Source organism: Mustela erminea, chromosome 19 (genome assembly GCF_009829155.1).
Source record: "Mustela erminea isolate mMusErm1 chromosome 19, mMusErm1.Pri, whole genome shotgun sequence".
NCBI classification, from domain to species: Eukaryota; Metazoa; Chordata; class Mammalia; order Carnivora; family Mustelidae; genus Mustela; species Mustela erminea.
This window is the reverse complement of record NC_045632.1, coordinates 43,156,281-43,172,372: the sequence shown is the minus strand read 5'-3', so window position 1 is coordinate 43,172,372 and position 16,092 is coordinate 43,156,281. Positions and strand designations below refer to the sequence as shown.

Genomic DNA, 16,092 nt, shown 5'->3' with positions numbered 1-16,092 from the left:
TTTGACAGACAGAGATCACAAGTAGGCAGAGAGGCAGGCAGAGAAAGAGGAGGAAGCAGGCTCCCTGCCAAGCAGAGAGCTCAATCCCAGGACCCTGGGATCATGACCCCAGCCGAAAGCAGAGGCTTTAACCAATGAGCCACCCAGGCGCCCCTGCATTTACATTTTAAAGTTCCTCAACTGCTAACAAACTGCGGATAGTAAGCACAGAGGATTCTTTTGGTTGATACTCTCCTCCCCACTCCTCAATCTTCTCCTTCCTCCCTAATACATTTTTTCCACATACCTATCTATCTATCCTTCTCTCATGCACCCATATGCTTCAGGGGAAGTCAACCACATCCTCAGGCCAAGGGATGGGCCTGGCTGGCTAAGAATAATTCCCTCAGTCTTTACCAGTGACTAATTTAGGAAAGGGAATGTAACCCAATTTTGGTCAATGAAATGAAAGGGTAAGTTTGCTGTAGGCTTCTGGAACAGTTCTTCCTCGCTCTTAAAAAGAAAATAGCCAAGCACAGCCGTGTTTGTATCTCTTTCCTCCCCCTACCAAATATATCAACCCCAAATATAACTATTTTGTATAGGTTTAAACTAGAAAATTTAAAGTATTACTATTTCTTTCAAATAGCGATCAGATGATAAAAAGTCAATGAAGTTTCAAAAATAACTATCAGCCAACATTTATTAGATAATATAACAAAAGAGCTTTCTTGCCTTTGCTCTGAAAAGGAGAGTTCTGGTAAAGCTCAAAGAACTGGGTATGTGTAAAAGAAGTAGGGAGCACACAAAGAGAAGCCCAAATGGCAGTACTGATCTTGAGATATAAGAGTAGGTAACAGATAGCAAACTGACCAAAATATCAAAGAAAAAAACTGAATCAGTGTTAGTCGGCTATAGACATAAATCAATTTTACTTGAGATCTAAATTCAACCAAAGAGGAGCACCCAGGTGGCTCAGTCAGTTAAGCATCCGCCTTCAGCTCAGGTCATGATCCCAGGGTCCTCGGATCAAGCCCTGCATAGGGCTCCTTGCTTAGTGCTGCCTGCCACTCTTTCTGCTTGTGCATGCTCTCTGTGTGTCAAGTAAATAAAATCTTTAAACAAATAAAAATTTAAAAAATTCAACAAAAGAAATAAATAGTACATACATATCTTTTGGAACATATAAAAGCAAATGTTAACTTCAAACAAACAACAAAAAAACTCCCCTAACTAGTAATTTCACATTTTTAAAATTCTTAACTTTTCCCTCATTTAGGTTTAGAGCAATTTTGACAAGTCAAAAAATGCTTTAAATTTTAAATCATAAGTGCAAAATAGCCTGCAAAGTTCACACAACAGACCCTAACCAAGACAACAGGGGAGGGACTTGTTAAAGAGAAAGGCCAAGTCCTCATTACTGAAAACCTAGAACAGCATGACCTCTTGACCTCCAGATCCACAAGGAAGCAAAGAAAAGAGGCCTAACATCTAAATTCGGGCCTAGCACAGTTAGCTGTGCAGTACCTTCTATTGGCCTGGCTATAATACTGCTACCATTTAAAAATTTCTAGAACAGGCAGGAGCAGAAGCATCACCCCTCAAGCAGCCATTCTGAGCCAAAATCAGAAAATCTAGTCACAAGAACACACAAGTAACTCGTAAGCCCTAGCCCACATATATTTTGATTTCATGTGCTCATCATGAGTCTTGGTTTCACAAAAGGAAAACCTGAATATATCTGTACTTAAACTCTTTCTGAGAGGCAAGAGACATAGTAGAAAGAGCCTAAAAAACAAAAAACAAAACAAAACAAAAAAACAGGGCCTGGGCGCCTGGCTGGCTCAGTCGGTAGAATACATGACTCTTAATCTCAGGTTTTAAGTACCAGCCCAAGTTGGGTATAGAGATTACTATAAAACAAAACAAAAACAACAAACAAAAACAGGGTTCAAATGCCCTATCTTCCACTTTACAGATGGTCAAACCCGACACTTGTTTCTTCAGATATAAAACAGAACTAATAAAACAAGGGCACCTGGGTGGCTCAGTCAGTTAAGCATCTGGCTCTTGGTTTAGGCTGGGATCAGGATCTCAGGGTTGTGGGATCCTGCTCAGCGGGGAGACTGCTTGAGGTTCTCTCTCTCCCTCTTCTTCTGCCCACCTACACGGCCTTGCTAGCTCGCTTTCTCTCCCTCTAAAACAAATAAATCTTTAAAAAAAAAAAAAAAAAAAGGAAGTAATCATTATCATAAAACTTAGGGATAATATACACATAAAAATACTTTACACATAACAGGTATTCAATTAAATTAAGTACTTATGTAATAGAACAGAAACAGTTCTATAAACCTAATAGAACACAAGTACAAAAAGGAACAGTTACAAAAATGATCAAAATTATAAGCTGTGCAAAAACAACTCTACAATTTTCAAGAAATCAAGCAACTTTTTAGAGAACAAAGGAATAGGAGTCAGAGGTCCTGGGTCTTTGTTTTGCAACTAACTGGTTAAATGACCCTTGGCAAATAAACCTGAACCTCAATATCCTCTATTATAAAATGAAAGGATCATTAGCCAAAAACTATTCTGTGCTTTTTAGCAATGTCACACAACCATAACAAACCTAAACCTAGCTCAGCAGTACCTTAAAATAGTGTTTATAAACTGACTCACAGAAGAGAAAAACTATGAAAGGCCATGTGATAGGCAGAGGCAATTCAGGTAGAGCAAAAGGTTTCAAACTGACACTGAAAAAAGATGAATAAAATTAAAGATGATAAACTTGTTATTAACATAATGAGGATTATAAAACAGGTAGAGCATAATGAGAAAGACCAGTGAGGAGGCAGGGTATAGATTCAAGGAGCAGGAAACAAAAGATCCACTTGGCTGTGACTTTCAAAAATAATTGGGGGGGGAATAAAATTTGAAGAGAAAATTTCATAAATCTAAACAGGAGGTGACCAAGATTTGAGTTGGGTCACAGAGCAGAGAAAAAGAGGAGATAAACTCATTTTCAGGAACCAACAAAATTTAGCAACCAAGTAACCCGATAAAAGATAGCAATGGGGCGCCTGGGTGGCTCAGTGGTTTGGGCTGCTGCCTTCGGCTCGGGTCATGATCTCGGGGTCCTGGGATCGAGCCCCGCATCGGGCTCTCTGCTCCGCAGGAAGCCTGCTTCCCTCTCTCTCTCTCTCTCTCTCTCTGCCTGCCTCTCTGCCTACTTGTGATCTCTGTCAAATAAATAAATAAAATCTTTTAAAAAAAAATTTTAAAAAAAAGATAGCAATAAAGTAATCCAATAAAAAATAATTTTAAAAAATGTATTAGGGTGCCTGGGTGGCTCAGTGGGTTAGGCCGCTGCCTTCAGCTCGGGTCATGATCTCAGGGTCCTGGGATCGAGTCCTGCATCGGGCTCTCTGCTCAGCAGGGAGCCTGCTTCCTCCTCTCTCTCTCTCTCTCTGCCTGCCTCTCTGCCTACTTGTGATCTCTGTCAAATAAATAAATAAAATCTTTAAAAAAAAAAAAGTATTAAAAACTAAAGACATAAGGAAATATGGCCTGAATAACAAGAACATCTCTATGACCTAACATATAATCAGTATTATAAAACCATTTCCTAAAACTCTGTTTTTCAAACAGAAGGTCTGAACAATTTTTTAATATAATGGAAAAAATGTCAAGGTTATGTCACAGAATAGATGTAAATACTGCTTTATCTGAAACTTCTATCTCGGTTTTCTGTGTATAAACACATATGCCTGAGCTAGGTTGAAACATAAAATGCATTTCTGACTCTTTTTGCATTATGGTCAATAAAGTTTTAAAACTCTGTATTAGGAAAGTTTTCAAACATAGAGGATAGAATAATATTAAGTCCTCATATATCATTTAGCTTCAACAATTTCTGAATGTCATTTTTTTCCTAAATGTCATTTTTATTGAAATCCTTTACTGAAAGGAGGTGAAAACCATGAAGAAGTATTAATAGCAGAGGAAATACAAGGTTTCCTTAAAACGTGTATATTGCAATAAAAAATGAGGAAATAACATTTAGATGAAACTTCCTGTATTTTCCCCACAGGCTTTCCATTTATAAAGGACAAGTTTAATACTTACATTCCTTTAGTATTCAATATGATCTCACAAATGTCAAGGCGTAGACCTTGTTTGCTCTGAAATGTTCACAAATCAAAAAACTTTACATGTCAACTATTTTTGTGAGTTAATCACTATAAATTACATACCAGGATTAAAAACCTAGTCTTGGGGTGCCTTGGTGGCTCAGTTGGTTAAATCTGTGACTCTTGATCTCAGTTCAGAATCCTGAATTCAAGACCCAGGTGGGCTCCACACTGAGTACAGAGCCTACTTTAAAAAACAAAGAGGGTATATCTGAGTGGCTCAGTCAGTTAAGCGACTGCCTTCGGCTCAGGTCATGATCCTAGGGTCCTGGGATCAAGTCCCACATCAGGCTTCCTGCTCAGTGGGAAGCCTGCTTCTCCCTCTCCTACTCACCCTGCTTGTGTTCCCTCTCTTGCAAGTCTGTCAAATAAATAAATAAATAAATAGGGGGGAAAAAAAAGAATAACTTCTCTAGTTTCATTTCATCATAAATCTAAAAAGTTCAAGAGAACTAATAATATTTAATAAATATTAGACTGATGAATATAAGCAAAATAGAACATTAATATTTGCAAAAATAATTTCAAGCCTAGGGAGCCTAGGTGGCTCAGTCAGTTAAGTGACTGATGAGTGATCTCAGCTCAGGTCTCAACCTCAGAATCGTGAGTTCAAGCTCTGTCTTGGGTGCTGAGCCTCGATTAAAAAAACAAATAATAATAATAAATAATAATAATAATATCATCAAGTCCCTAAATTACTAAGCAATAAGTGAATTTTTCTAACCCCTAAAATATTGGAAAACATTTTAAAAATTAAGAAATACCAGGGCACCTGTGTGGCTTGTTGGTTGGGCCTCCAACTCTTCATTTCCACTGGTGTCATGGGTCTTGGAATCATGGGCCAAGACCCACCTCAAGCTCCACCCTCTGTGTACTTTCTAAATAAGCGGATAAAATCTTTTTAAAATTTTTTTTAAATTTTTAAAAATTACTTTAAAAAATATTTTTATTTATTTATTTGAGAGAGTGTGAGTGGGGAGATGGGTAGAGGTAGAGAATCTTCCAGCAGACCCCCCCCGAGCAGCGTCTGGTTCACACCTCCAGGCCTCCAGCGTTTGATCACACCCATGAGATCACGACCTGAGCTGGAACCAAGAATCCAATGCTTATTCCTAAAAAATATCTACTTGAAAGCACACCAAAAGATCAGTTCACTGTTTATTTCTGTGCACTAATTCATCTCACCGTACCACTACTAATACTAATTATTTTTTTTTTTTTTTACTAATACTAATTAAAGAGAGAAATGGGTTTTGTAAATCAGACATATCACAGCTGATTTTTATATTCTGTTTATTTGCTAAACCAGTTTTTGTTTATTTTTTAAAAGGTTTTTATTTACTTATTTGAGATAAAGAGTGCCTGAGCATGCAGGAGAGAGGCAGAAGGAGAGAAGCAGACTCCCAGCTGAGCTCTGAGCCTGATCCCAGAAGGGAGATCACTAACTGAACCTACCAGGTGCCCAGCTAAACCAGTTTTTTTTTTTTTTTTTAATTACATGCAACAGCAAATCCTATTAACTTCATAATGCTATTTTATTTTGTTGTTGTTCTAAGTAGCCTCGCAAGGAGCCTAATAACAGGGCTTGAACTCAGGACCCCAGATCCAGACCTGAGCTCTGGACACTTAACTAAACCACCAAGGCGCTCCTAAGAGTGCTATTTTTTTTTTTTTAAGATTTTATTTATTTATTTGACAGACAGAGATCACAAGAAGGCAGAGAGGCAGGCAGAGAGAGAGGAGGAAGCAGGCTCCCTGCGGAGCAGAGAGCCAGACGTGGGGCTCGATCCCAGGAGTCTGGGATCATGACCTGAGCCGAAGGCAGAGGCTTTAACCCACTGAGCCACCCAGGCGCCCCCTCAGAGTGCTATTTTTAAACATTTTTCTGGGCCACCTGGGTGGCTCTGTTAGTTAACATCTGCCTTTGGCTCAGGTCATGATAGTAGGGTCCTGGAATTGAGTCCCACGTCGGGCTCCCTGCTCAGTCGAGTCTGCTTCTCCCACCTCCCTGCTTGTGTGCTCGCGTGCACACTCTCACTCACTCTCTCTCAAATTGAAAACAAAACAAAACAAAACAAAAATAACATTTTTCCTATCCTAATCTAACACCTTAAGGAACTTGAAGAGTTTCTCAATGTCATTTTTTTAAACTTTCTATTATGGAAATTTTAAAACATACAGTAAATTCCCATATAGCTAACATCCAGCATCAACAATTTTTTAAAAGATTTTATGTATTTATTAGAGAGAGGGCGAGCATGTAGGCGCACGAGCAGGGTAGGGAGAGGGGCAGAGGGAAAACTCCCTGCTGGGGAGGGGAGTTGGGTTCTGCTCAATCCAGGACCCTGAGACCATTACAGGAGCTATTATATGATTGTCATATAATGTACATGAGCCAAAGGCAGAGGCTTAACCAGTGAACCACCCAAGCAGCCCCAACAATTTTTTTTTAAAGTTTGTTTATTTCAGTAATCTCTACACCCAAGGTAAGGCTCGAACTCACAGCCCCAATATCAAGAGTCACATGCTCTTCAAGGGAGCCAGCCAGATGCACTTAGCTTCAACAACTTTTGAATATCATTTTTTTCCTGTCATTTTTAATTTAACAACTTTTTAAAAACAATACTGAAAAATATTTATATTTAAGTACAACTCACAAATTGCCCATTAACGTGTTCTGGCCAATGATTAATTACTTTCATGGAAAAAATGTTTTTAGAAATATTTTTTCATATGATACAATAGTGAAAAGTTATTACTCAATATTAATTTCAGGGGCGCCTGGGTGGCTCAGTGGATTAAGCCACTGCCTTCGGCTCAGGTCATGATCTCAGTGTCCTGGGATCGAGCCCCGCATCGGGCTCTTTGCTCAGCGGGAGCCTGCTTCTCTCTCTCTCTCTCTCTGCCTGACTCTCCGCCTACTTGTGATTTCTCTCTCTGTCAAATAAATAAATAAAATCTTAAAAAAAAAAAAATATATTAATTTCAAAGCTCATTTAATCCTTTTTTCTAATTAAAATAAACAGCAAAGCTGATACAAATTTACCACAGAGGGTATGTCTCAGTCGGTTAAGGGGCTGCGTTCCACTCAGGTCATGATCTCGGATCCTGGGATCGAGCCCTACATCACACAGGTGGCTCCACAGGAAATCTGCTTCTCCCTCCCTCTGTCTCTCTTTGCCCCTCCCCATCATTGGTTTTCTCTCTCCCAAAAAATTAAAAAAAATTTTTTTTTAACTTTTTACCACAGAATTTAGAAATATAAAAATTATTTTAAGACACTGAAAATTTTAAAAAATCAAAAACTATCACCTGGTTCTGTAACATAAGACATATTCAAACCTTATATTTTGTAGGAAAACGGAGACTTCAAAATTACTTCTCCTGTGTACCAGAGATTTTCTGGCTTTCGAAGACATGTAGTTCCTTTACACAAAGGATAACTGTCCCAATTATTAGATTTCAGGTAGTAATTTAAAGAAAGAAAGTTCAGAGACCATACTACTTCAATCTTATAAGCCCAATTGTTCCTCTCTTCTAAAGTCTACTGAATTCAGGCAAGCAGGTGAGAGCTCTTTATTATAATTATATAAACATTAGCAGAATTGCTAAAATATATGCAGATCCATACTATGTTTGAGTTAAAATTATGGCTGTTAAAATGCTTACTCTTGCTTGTGACTCTCTTAAAGCTTCCATGAACAAACTTACTCCTCTTAAATTCCAGTGTTACTTGAACCTCATATGGCATGCCTGGGCAAATTTGATGACTTGGATTTTGTTTTAGAAGCCAGGCTTACTGCCAAGTCTGCTGTGTCTACTCTCCTGACCCACCAGGACAGCTTTAGACGACACCTCTCGTATTTATGTTACTGCTGTGAGCAGTCAAACTGCAGCTTACTCTCAAATGAGGCTCAACCTACTCGGGTTTCCTAACTCTTACGAGTAATGCAACTGACTTCACCTTCTTATGGCTTCCTCAACCCCACCTCTTATTTAAAATAAAACATCACCATACTGAATCACGAACTACTCAATACTAATAAGGAAAGTAAAGGACGCATTAAGTTCACAATCAGTAACACAACTGCGTATCTTCTCTTAGTAGGCTTCCATTTTATGTACCAGTACTTCATTACATTCTGCAAAGAAAAACAAATTTCACATTTTCCTGCCAAAAATGTCTTTATGATCACACTTTACTGAAAGAAATAAATAAAGAGCAAAACTCAAAAGCAGAGCTTGGGATATGCCCTCATTAAAAATACATACGATTATTGGCAAAGTTTACTGGCTATCACAGGGAAAGGCAAGTCATACGATAAACTGATCCTACATAAATTAACACCTTAAATGCCCTTAAACGCCGAAGATACAGGTCTTACAAGACCCACAATTGCTTGGCCATGTACATAACACCCAAGTTTTAATTTTTATAACATGTAATATAAATACTACAGTATTACTTCTACTAAATTTAAAAAATATGCCAAAATGTCCCTTTTGTATTGGCAAACAGGAAAACCTAAGAAAGTGCAGGTATAGCACTTACATATGATAGATCCATCACAAAATTCTGTTAATATCCCCAGGAGCACCTACCCCTATCAGGAAGTGTCAAAGAGACAGAATATTAAATTATTCTTCCAAGTGAAATAACTGAAATGTCTGTCAGTGACTCGATCACCAAATACATATTCTCACTGCATTCAAGTCTAAAAAAGTTGATCTATGGTATGAAAGTAAGGCTCAGCAGTAATCCTCTCCTCATATACACTACCTAAGGCACTATACAAACACACCATTAAATTTCTACAGGAAACCATAGAAGCAACTTCCCTTTTTTCATACTGATTTAAATATCCAATTATACTTAGTATGGTTAGCAAATAACCAACTTCACACCATACTGAGTAACAGTTTAATTCCAGAAAGTAGAAAAACATAAAAGCAAGTGACCTTCAGTACTTTTATTTAGAAAAATATGAGAAAGGAGGTTAACACTGAAAAGAATAGAAGATAAAATAAAAATGTCTAAGACAAGTATTCCAATTTCTCTAAGCAAGGCTTAATTAACTGGATCTCCTACCTGTCCCTACTCTCTTTTAGTGTCTAAGTTTAGCACAGGGAAAAGGGTCTAGAAAAAAAGAGGAAATAAAAAATAACCTATCAGTGTGTGTGTGTGTGTGTGCGTGCACATGCGCGTGTGTTAAGAAATGTTAACTATCAGGGCGCCTGGGTGGCTCAGTGGTTAAGCCGCTGCCTTCGGCTCAGGTCATGATCTCAGGGTCCTGGGATCGAGTCCCGCATCGGGCTCTCTGCTCGGCAGGGAGCCTGCTTCCTCCTCTCTCTCTCTCTGCCTGCCTCTCTGCCTACTTGTGATTTCTCTCTGTCAAATAAATAAATAAAATCTTTAAAAAAAAAAAAAAAAGAAATGTTAACTATCAGCACTTAATGAGCACTACTGGACCAAAAACTGTGCTAAGAGTTTAAATATATTATCTCACTTAACATCAGATAAAACAAAAACTTTAAGTAAAAATTATCAATAAAAACTGTAAAGTGAGAAAATTATCTCAAATTATAAAAAACACATGAATCAAATTTTCAAGCACTAAACAAAGAACACTACAAATTAAAGACTTTGACAATCATCTAGGAAAAGTTCCTCAGATTTACATAGGAAAAGTTGTGTATTAAAGTGATATCCAATAAAATTACACATATCTTATCCTAAAGCAAATTTCTCAAAAAAAATGCATATTGTATCTAAGATATTTCTCCCCTCTTAAAAAGCATCAATAGAAAAGATATTATGCAGTTAGTATATGGCACACACTCCTCCCGGTGACTCTCAATGAGGACTAGAAAGTCAATATTTAAGAACAGACCAACCCTGAGAGTCAAACTTTGCATTTGAAAAGATTATTATAACATCAAACTAAATTAGAGATACACAATCAGTACCTTCAAATATAGCACCAGAAGCTGCCCTTTATAATGGCAAATAATGTTAGTGAAATGCATTAAACACTAACCAATTTAAAATTTTCTATTTACTATTCAAATTTATCTTCATCTTGAAGCAAGGTATTAAGTAAAAGAAAATTTAAATAGAATAGTTTGATTTATTATTAACTGAAAAAAAATCAAAACTAGCACTGTCCTCATAGCTAAGGACTCCAGGGACTTAAATTTCCTTTAATGGAAAAATCTCAAAACATCTCACTAAGCAATAATCTTAAAAACTCAGTCATGGAGGGCGCCTGGGTGGCTAGGTGGGTTAAAGCCTCTGCCTTCGGCTCAGGCTGTGGTCTCGGGGTCCTGGGATCGAGCCCCACATCGGGCTCTCTGCTCGGTGGGGAGCCTGCTTCCTCCGCTCTCTCTGCCTGCCTCTCTGATTACTTGTGGTCTCTATCAAATAAATAAACAAAAAAACCCAAAAAATAACAAAAAATAAATAAAACAAAAAAACAAAAATAAATAAAAAACAACAACTCCAGTCATAGGGTCATCTGGGTGGCTCAGTCATTAAGCATCTGCCTTTGGCTCAGGTCATGATCCCAGGATCCTGGGATAGAGCCAGGTTGACAAGTACCTTGCTCAGCAGGAAACCTGCTTCTCCCTCTCCCACTTTTATGTTCCCTCTCTAGCTATCTCTCGGTCAAATAAATAAATAAAATTAAAAAAAAAAAACCTGTCATAAATGTATCCAACATTATCAAGTATCAAAACATCTAATTTGTACTTTAACAAGCTTGCTCTTAGAACATTCTCTAAATTCAACTCCTCTACTTATCCTCAGTTCCTATCCATTATCCCTTCCTCCAAATATTTTTCAAAAATCTTCCGTATGGAAATTTACACGTAATACAAACCAAACCCTCAAAGAGATGGAAAACCTTCAGTCCCAAATTACCAAGATCTGCTGTCTGATGGGACTGGCCACTAAAAGCCAAAGAACTGAAAAAAAGTCTCAGCAACTTCCTCTACCACAAAAAAAGTTAGCACTGACTGAAAACTTAAGCAGTATTTATTCATTAATTCAACACTACTGGGTGCCCACTTATGTTAAAGGCACTATGCTAGGCACCAATCATACAACTATGAACATGATACAGACACTATCCCCGCCTTCATGAAACCTTCGATCCAGTAAGGAAGTGAATCCATAAACATGTAAACACACTGATATAACCCCATACCGACCTTAATTTTGCCAAACTATTTTATTTTATTTTATTTTATTTGAGAGAGAGAATGAGAGAGAGAGAGCATGAGAAGAGGGAGGGTCAGAGGCAGAAGCAGACTCCCTGCCAAGCAGGGAGCCTGATGTGGGACTTGATCCCAGGACTCCAGGATCATGACCTGAGCTGAAGGCAGTCACTTAACCAACTGAGCCACCCAGGTGCCCTCTGCCAAGCAATTTTATTCTCATGTCTCATTTTACTGCATTTTACCATCCTAAGAGCATGTCAGTTAGTTAATCTACTTGTTCCCTCAAACTACACACACATAGCAGCACCTAGGTGGCTCAGTTGGTTAAGTGACAGCCTTCGGTTCAGGTCATGATCTCTGTATCCTGGGATCGAGCCCCCTATCTGGCTCCCAGGGAGCCTGCTTCTCCTCTCCCTCACCCTCTCACACTGCTTTGGCATTCTCTGTCAAGTAAATAAATAAAATCTTCAAAGTACACACTCATCATTATGCTTACTAAAATGAAAACTAATTTTGTGAACAAGTAATTTTGAACATATAACACATCCTTCTCAGGAGAATTTTTAAATTAGCTGCTACGTATTCACAGCAACACTATTCACAATAACCAAAGGTCCAAATGTCCATCAATGGAGGAATGGATAAGCTGGGGTATGTATACAATAGAATATTATTCAGCCATAAAAACGAATGAAGTAATGATATATTCTACAACATGGATGAACCATGAACTACTATGCTAAGTGAAAGAAGTCAAACACTTTTGTATGACTCCATTTACATGAAATACCCAGAATTAGTAAATCCACACAAACAAATCCCAGATTAGGGACTGGGAGGCCAGGGAGTGGGAGGGAACAAGGGAGAATGAGGAACAACTACTTAAAATAGGTTTGGGGTTTCCTTCTGCAGTGTTGAAAATGTTTTGGAACTAGATAGAAGAGGTTGCACAACACTGTCAATGCACTAAATACCACTGAATTGCTCACTTTAAAATGAGTATGTCATATGTACTTCACCTTAACTGGGGGGGAGGCTTTAAAAAAATAGCTACCACGATATTTTAAAGTGAATTTTTTATCAAATAAAACTGCTCAAGTTTAAGTTTGGGAATTTCAGGTATAGGTCAAGTTTCAAACCCTAACTCCTCCTAGATCCATTTTAATACCAAAATGGTTTTGGGGGTTTTATGGCAAAAATCATTTCTTAAAAAGCTGTTTTCATAGCTCTTAAATGTTATCCAATATTTTGGATGTACATACAATTCCTACTTACATGAGGAAACTTCTTTATTGATCATGAATTTGGTATATAACATACCCTAATCAAGTCTGTGCTCAATAAAAGTCTGTGGAGATCATTAACTGTTTATCTTCTTTATAATAAAAATACTCATTAAAATGGTTTTTTACCTTATTAAATCCCAATAATCTAAACACAAAATTCAGTGCTACTCTCTCCACAAATTCCCCTTTTTCCATTGCTACCTATGTGGTAACACATACTACCACTCAGTCTGTCTGCACAGGGGCATAATTATTTGGGTTATATGTTCCCCCCCACCACCCATTTCTCAAGCTCCTTGAGGGGCCTCAGCCCTCTTTTGTGTCCAACACAACACTACAAAGTACCTAACAGTATCTTCAAGGTAACAGGTGCTCAGTCAGTGGAACTGAAATAAACTCAGGCAACAAATAACTACTGTAATTTACTATTTGAAAAAGACAATGTATAGGGGCGCCTGGGTGGCTCAGTGGGTTAAAGCCTCTGCCTTCCGCTTGGGTCATGATGCCGGGGTCCTGGGATCGAGCCCCACATTGGGCTCTCTGCTCTGTGGGGGGCCTGTTTCCTCCTCTCTCCCTCTCTCTCTCTCTGCCTGCCTCTCTGCCTACTTGTGATCTCTGTGGTCAAATAAATAAATAAAATCTTAAAAAAAAAAAAAAAGACAATGTATAAAGACTAAAAGGGCTGATAGGACAAATACTGTCCAAAAAATCCTTAGGCTTTCACGTTCAGATATGTATTTCAATGCAATGCTACAGAAAAGTCTGTGGAACATCAATATCATCATGAAGTAATTCAACTAATACCCAGAAAGAATAAATAGAGATCAGTCTTATCCATCTCTCTTTTGAAGTTCGCCTGCATATGCAATAGGGAAACTGAACTTAATGAACCACAGTATTCCAAACCAGGTCACTTGAGAGCTCTAAGTCCCCAGCCATCGTGTTTCTATTTCCTGATTGGTCTGACCTCCAAGCATTATGGTGCCCAACCTTCCCAATTCACCATCTCCTCTAAAACATCTTCTGAGGTGAGGTTTTGACTGAAACAAAAATTGACTTCCAGAACTTTCTAGAATTATGAAGAAGGCACCCCACTCTTTTTTTTAAATATTCCGAAACATTTTGCTCAAGAAAAGAAATCCAGTTTTCAGAAAAGTCCCGTTATAATTACTCTTCAAATTAAATGTGGGCCATAAACTTGCACAAGTGTTATTAACGCGATGGCATTACTCTCCCAAGGAAGTAGATTTAAACAGACATGTGCACGAATTTTTGAGAACTCCTACACCTCAAGAATGTGCACCTTTCTAACAACAACAAATGTTTAAAACCTGGGATAGATGAAAAGCCAAGCGCGCTTACACTTCACGGGGACAGCTTTTTCTCTGCACCACGCTGGCAAAAGAGCGACAACCAGACGCCACTTGGGCAACGGCCCGGACCCTCGGCCTCCAAACCGCAGGCGTCCACTGGCCACAGGCGTCCCGGAGTCGAGTCCCCCCCTAGTTCGCCTCCAGCCAAGCCCGCGGCCACTTCCACGTCGCTGCGACCCACATGCCTCTTCAGCAACTTAAATCCGCTCTTCACTCACCGCACGCACAAACACACAAACATACACACACGGCGTTACTAACCCCAGGACAACCAAGGTACAGGGAAGGAGCGAGCTCGTGCGAACCAAGAGAGGAAGGGACGCTCGCTCTCCAGTCCCGCCCGGCACGGCACCCACCTGCAGGCCGCGAGCCCGAGGGCGGCGGCGCCGGCGCCCCGTCCTCGCCAAAGACGAGTTTGAAGTCGAGCTCGTCGTGGGCGCCACAGTTTGCAGTAGTCATCGGCGTGGCCCAGGGTGCTTGCGACTCCTCCTCTGGCGGCGGCGGCGACGGAGGCGGCGAAGGCGGCAGCTCTTCAGCGCCGCTTCATGCCGGGCCGCGCGGGCCAGGAGGTCGCGGTTCCGCGGCAAAGTTTCCGGGCGGGGACCGTGACACCGAGCGTTCCGTTCCAAACTCGAGAGCTGGCCGCGCGCCGAGCCGCACCAGGAGCCGCCGCCACAGTCTGTCGCTGGTGCCTACGCCGCCACGGCCACCTTAGCAGATATTCTCCGCCCCCCAACAGCCGCCTCCGCCAGCGCGCTGCCGCGCAGTGTAGCACGCCTAACCCCGCCCCCTACTGCGCGCCCAGACACCTTGCTGCCCATAGGTCACTGGCGCCACAGCTGCCCAAAGGCTCCGCCCCCTCACCGGCCTACCGCGTGATTCCCTCTCCGGGAGAAGGAAGTCACGTGCACAAGGAGAGTAGGATAGCCCCAGTACCTCCTGGGAGTTGTAGTTCGGCGGCTATTCTCTCCTTAACTTCTAAACCAGGGCCCTCTAATTGGATTTGAGTGCAATCCAATCCACCCGCCAATCGAAGATCCCTTTCCTTATTGGGCAGAGCTCACGTCGAGTGGGGTTATGGGTTTGGTGATCGGTGGCCGAAATGTTGCTCTGATGGCTAGGTTTCAGGAAGGTGTCAGGGCCCGAGAGGGTTACGTGAACGCCACTCACGCACTCATCCTGCCACCCCAATCCTAATGGTGGAGTCTAGGGATGGCAGGGCTGGGCCGAGCCTTCAGCTAGGTTGAGGCGGAGTCGAAGGAAACCTGCGCAGCTGCCGGAGGAGTCCGGAGTCTCAGCTCCTCAACAATGCAGACCCACCCCTTCGGGGCGGGGCCCACGCCGGGTGGTAGTGCCTTTGTCTGTCCCTACCAGCTGGCAGCTGCTCTCTGGAGGACAGCCGGCGCATTCGAGGCCTCGGCAAAGCCCCACGGGCAAGGTCGGTCCGTGGCTGGAAGTCGAAGACGATTGATCCAAAAAACCGGTGGTGAACTCGCATCACTCACGGGCTCGGTGACCTCCGCATCCCGGTGCACATCCGTGAAAGCGAGAGGACCCACTACCCACACTGGGTGGTTGTTAGTGGAGAGGAAGTGACACCGTGTCTGAACTGTTTTTCGCTCTCGGTCCCTCCCCAGCGGGCTTGTCTCCCCGTGAGACCAAGGATGCCTCCTCCTGGGCCTGGGGTGGAGGCCGTGCCAAGGGACGCTGATCCTCGCTTGTTTACTTAGGGCTCCTTCAAGACCGTGTGGACTGGGAGCTAGGAGAAGTGGCAGTGACCTACTTCCCTAGCTCCAGGCCCCACAGGGCACAGTATCTCTAGAAGCAAGTTGCTGTAGGAACCCAGGGCACTAGGTGTCAGAGGCTTGGGTGCAGGTGCAAGGGCCCAGGCACTCACCCACAATAAGGTGAAGAAGACGAAGTGGAATGCTTTATAGAAAGGTCTCAAAATATGGGGCGCCTGGGTGGCTCAGTGGGTTAAAGCTTCTGCCTTCAGCTCGGGTCATGATCTCAGGGTCCTGGGATCCAGCCCCGCATCGGGCTCTCTGC

General features: G+C 41.2%; 1 protein-coding gene across 2 annotated transcripts in view; it reads right to left on the bottom strand.

Annotated features, from left to right (window-relative positions):
* The window catches only part of NFATC3 (nuclear factor of activated T cells 3), a 135,436-nt gene extending 120,073 nt beyond the window's left edge, over positions 1-15,363 (bottom strand). The window contains exon 1 of one of the 2 annotated variants that reach the window (XM_032325751.1): positions 14,400-15,363. In XM_032325751.1, coding sequence (XP_032181642.1) covers positions 14,400-14,502 — 103 coding nt within the window. In that variant the 5' untranslated portion in view covers positions 14,503-15,363. The remainder of the gene's footprint in view (positions 1-14,399) is intronic. The other variant, XM_032325750.1, reaches the window with a different exon arrangement.
* Positions 15,364-16,092: the final 729 nt, after the last annotated feature.